This window comes from Belonocnema kinseyi, chromosome 9, assembly GCF_010883055.1.
Source record: "Belonocnema kinseyi isolate 2016_QV_RU_SX_M_011 chromosome 9, B_treatae_v1, whole genome shotgun sequence".
NCBI classification, from domain to species: Eukaryota; Metazoa; Arthropoda; class Insecta; order Hymenoptera; family Cynipidae; genus Belonocnema; species Belonocnema kinseyi.
The window spans coordinates 28,864,301-28,869,267 of record NC_046665.1 but is presented as its reverse complement, the minus strand read 5'-3'; the positions used below and the strand labels follow the sequence as shown (position 1 = coordinate 28,869,267).

The window sequence follows — 4,967 nt, the reverse complement described above, 5'->3', positions numbered from 1 at the left end:
TCCTGTGAGTGGTACATCCCCTTTTCTTCTTCTTTTCCAGGACCCCACAGGATGAATTTACCTGGTTTTATCTCTTTATTTAATTCGTAGGGTCCATAATAAATTTGCAGGAATTTAGCCAATATTTTGTTGCTTTCATCCGATTTATTTAGTAGCTTTAAAAGTACCTTATCACCGAGTTTAATTTAGTTATTTTATGTGTGCGATTAAATGCCTCTGCTCTTTTTTTACCTTTTTGAATTATTGTGTCTCGAGTCATTTCTATTTTTCTCTCGTATCCTATTTGATATGTTGAAGGAGGTAGTTGTAACCAATTTTCCCAAGCTTGATGTTTAGTTGCAGTTCAATGGGTGTTAGTTCGGTTCTTTCATGATGTGTTTCATTCATGCAATTCTCTATCACCCGTATCCAACCCTACCATGTGTTGTGGCGTTCTTTGATGAGTGTTCGGAAAAAAGTCGATACTTCTTGATGTATTCTTTCGACAATATTGCTTTGAGGATGCCTTACTGATGAAAATAATGCAGTAATTCCCTCTTATTCCAATTTATTTAGCCACTGATCACATGTGAATTGTGTCACATGTTCAGTGACTATTTTTTTCAGACTTGCCGTATTTTACAATATAATCGTTGAATATCTTTGTTATTGCTGCTTTGGCAGTACTCCTCCTGATTGGGTAAAGCTTTATATATTTACTAAAAGCGTATTTACTAGCTTTGCTAGTGCATATAAAAATATTTTTCCTTGGTTTAAATCGAAAGGATAATCCGATTCTTTAGAAGGTATTCTACTTAAAACATCAGCTACTATATTATTTTTCCCTTCACAATATTCTATTTCGAAACAGTAGTCTTGGATTGCCATAATCCATCTCGTCAATCTTCCGTACTGCCCCTAGTGCTACGTCACTTGCATCCGTTTGAAGGTAGAATGGCTTCGTGAGATCTGGGTACGTGAGAATTACGAATTCACAAAATAGTCCCTTGACTTTTTTTAAAGCATCATCTTTTTCTTGGTCCCAAATCCACTTGTTTCCTACTCCTAATAATTAAAGTAGAGGGACAATTTCATGGGCATGTTCATTAGTGAATTTTGTGTAATAGTTTATAAGCCAAAAAAATCCCCTTAGTTCCTTTAAATTTCTTGGTATTGGGAAATCATGAATCATTTGAATTTTAGGTGGATCTGGTTTAATCCCTAAAGGTGTGAGGATGTGTCCCAAGAATTTTAACTCTGGATGGAAAAAGTGAGATTTTTCAAAATGAACAGTGAGATTGTGGTCCAGTAGGCGTTGGAATAAGATTTCGAGATGATTCAAGTGTTCTGAGATGTTCTGAGATGTACATAGCATGTCATCGATGAAAGTGATTACAAAATCTCCTATTCTTTTTAAAACCAGATCTAAAGCCATAACTAAAGCCGCTGTGCTTGTTTTCAATCCAAAGGGCATAACTTTAAATTCATAACATTTTCCTTCTTGTAGGAAGGCCGTGTATTTCATTGAATTAGGGTGCAGCGGCACCTGCTAAAAACTACTCACAAGATCAAGTGTTGACATGACCTTCGTTCCTGCACATCTTTGGAACAGAACCTCGGTTGGTTCAGCGCATTCGTAGTCATTTGTCATTAATTCATTCAATTTACGCGCATCTAAACATATGCGAATTGATCCATCTTTTTTGTCGCAAATACTAATGGATTTATATATGCACTATTTGAACGTTGAATAATGCCTAACTCTAATAATTTTTCTATTTCTTCTTTCATTTTTCTCCTGAGAAACATAGGTACCGGATATGTCCTTATTAAAAAAGGCCTTTTGTCATTTATTTCTAATTCGTATTTATATACAGAGATCCGACCGGGTTTTTTTTGAAAATACATTTTTATACCGTTGTATCAGCTTGTGAAATCGTTCTTTATCATTTGCATCCAATAGAGTGCACTGTGCTACCTCTTCTTTAATTTCTTCATCACGCAATGCATATTGATTCTGAACATCATCATAATTTTTAATATTATTTATTTCTTTTACGACACTTGGATGGGTGTCTTTAATTTCTTAAAATTTTTCTAAACAATTTAATTCTTTTTTCATTTGAGAATTTTCAGGATCAAATATTACTCTAATGCGCTTTGGACCTTCGTCCAGTAATTTCACTTTTATCGTTTTTTCTTTATCTTTCAATTTAATAATATTTTCTTTGAAGTCAATTTTACTTTTCAAGGTTTTTAATATATCAATCCCAATTATGCACTCCTTATTCAATGTAGGAACAATAAAAAATACATTGGCACCATCCCAGTTGCCCATTTTAGAATTTGCATATACTTGATTTTTTAATTTATAGGTAATATAGGTAATAATTCGTATTTTCTGAAACCTTTAACATTATTTTCAAAGAAGGTTTCAGAAATGCAGGTAACCTGGCTACCTGTATCAATTAATGCTTTCGTACTAACATTTTGTATCGCGATTTGCAAAATTGGGCATTTATCAAGAGCTCTTATTATCTCATTATCATCATTTTCTAATAAATCGCCACGCACATCTAATGAAAGAGGTTTTTTTAAATCACTAGACCCCGAATTGGCCTCTATTGTATTACATTTGATCAAATCGATGCTCAGCCATTTCCTGAGTCCTCGTGACTATCTAAACAATCCTTAATATCAACCTTATTTTCTATATAACGAGTACGCTTTATTCGATACTTATTTTGGACCATTTCATTCGACCCATTCGTTTTTCTGACATCTTCTTGATCATTTTGCAGATCATTTTGTCCATTTCGAGAGTTCACGTTTTGATATGCGTTATTTTCTCGCCTATATATTCCATTTTGGACAGTGCCGCTTAAATGCTTTCTATTCCCATTATAATTATTATTAGAATTGCTCGCATTCGCGTAATTAGGTCTATTGGACCATTGCCCTTGTTTATATTGTCCATTACGAGGTTCATCAGCGAAAGCCTCATAATTTGAATCGCGATTGTTAATAGTCCGATGTTGACGATTTTCATTTTCGTAACCCTGATGCTCACGACCTGTGTTATTGTAAGCATAATGGTTCTGTCTGTTTTCAAAACCTCGGTTTCTGTCCTCATATCTTCCCCGATAATTAACATTTTGATTTCGATTTTCAACTTGATTTCGACCATCGTGATCCCGATTTTTATTTAAATAATTATTTTTATACCTCGATTCGTAATTTTCAAAATTTGATTTTCGCTGATCATACTCGCAATTGTCGTACTTTTCATATTCTCGCGAATGACCATCATCTAAATATTTATTATTACCTCTGGAATTATTTCTATTGTGTTGGCGAAAATTTTGCTGTCCATTATAATAATTTTGATTATATGCAGATTTTGGACGTGGAGAATAATGCTCAGAGAAATTTACTGGCCCTGCTTGGTCCAATGCTTCTAAACACTCGGTTAGTTCTTCTTTAGTATTAGTATTAGTATTGGGTGGAATTAAGTCTTTTGCATTGTTCATAATTTATGTTGCATATTCTGATCGCTTTTAAATATGACTCAAAATCATTCAAAAACCTCATAGGTCACTCGCCTTTCCTACCAGAAAATTTCGGAACTGGATAGTTTTTTAACCAGTTCGTTTTAACATTGCTCGATCCTGAGCTCCTATCAACGCGTGTTTCTAGAATATATTGTTGTTCCTCAATATCCTGTAAGCGCTTCCTATTTTGCATATTAGCCACTAATAATTCGGGTTGATTTTCGTGTATTTCTTCACTACTTTTGTTAGTGAATTTACTTTTTGTTCAACATCTACTATGTTTTCTTCTAATTATTTACTCTTCGCCTGGCATTTTTCGTTTGAACGACTAACTTTTTACCTGTATCTTTTCGTTTAAGGTCTTTGCAAAAAAGTTAATTCGTTCGTGAACTACCGAGAGTTCCTGATTAGTTTTTCTATGATTTTCTTTAACATATTCATAGACTCTATTCTGATTAGCAAATGTATCGTCAACTCTCGCTTGTAAGTTGCTCATACCACCCATGATAATGTTAAATTTTTTATCATCAGAATATGGTTGTTCATTTTTTTGCTTAGGTTCGGTGGCTGTATAATCAGCGGCATTTACATTCGCATTACTTATATCTATAAAGGAGTCATTTATTTTATTTATAGCGTTGACGCTCGACCCACAAGGATTTTCTGCATAATTTTTGTTCAAACTCAAATCACTATTAAATTATGATAATTCACCATCAGGCTCATTTGCAATTTCATCACTTTCTCTTTTTTCGCTATTTTCTAAAACCGATTTGGAAAGTTTCACTTCTTTGACCCCTTTCCCTTAAGGGTTGCTTTGGGTTGGTTGCTTACCAGCCATGTTTATTATATAAAAAAATTCTTTTTAATAAGAAAAATTTATTTGCTAACTTTCGAAATTCTCAGTTAGTTTTCAAAAATTATATTTAAATCCATTTATCGGCATGTGTTTGAAGCTATTATACTAATTTAATCGAGCGTACGAATTTTTATTGTTATTTCGTTTTAATTTAGCAAATGTATTTACGTTTCTTGTTTCGTGTCTATCACACTTATTTGGACAGCGTGGGAATTTTAAATTTTGTTTATTAATTCGATTAGGTTCTCTATTATGATTTCGATTAGGAAGGTTAAGACTTTTACTTTTATTAAGTGATAATATCAATTTAATTTAATTTGATTGATGCGTTTATAAAGTCCGCGGTCACTTATAATGAGTCTGTAATTGATCCGGCGCCACGAGCTATGAAATGTTTATTTTTGCTAAACACCTGCTTCCTAATTCTCGTCATAAAATTTTCGTAAATCAAATCCACGAATATTCACAATCCCGCTTTCTTTTAATAACTTTTGTGTCCTACGCGGCGTATCAGTTGTAACATTATTCTTTTGATCTATTTAAACATCAAATAAAGTATTAAAATTAATTTCGTACCA

General features: G+C 33.1%; 1 protein-coding gene across 1 annotated transcript; it reads right to left on the bottom strand.

The window, feature by feature from the left end:
* Positions 1 to 2,630: 2,630 nt before the first annotated feature.
* On the bottom strand, positions 2,631 to 4,371 carry LOC117180454 (GATA zinc finger domain-containing protein 14-like). The gene is made up of 3 exons (XM_033372953.1): positions 4,365 to 4,371; positions 3,864 to 4,193; positions 2,631 to 3,052 (listed from the first exon to the last, which is right to left on the bottom strand). The coding sequence occupies exons 1-3, from the start codon at positions 4,369 to 4,371 to the stop codon at positions 2,631 to 2,633; spliced, it is 759 nt and encodes a 252-aa protein (XP_033228844.1).
* Positions 4,372 to 4,967: the final 596 nt, after the last annotated feature.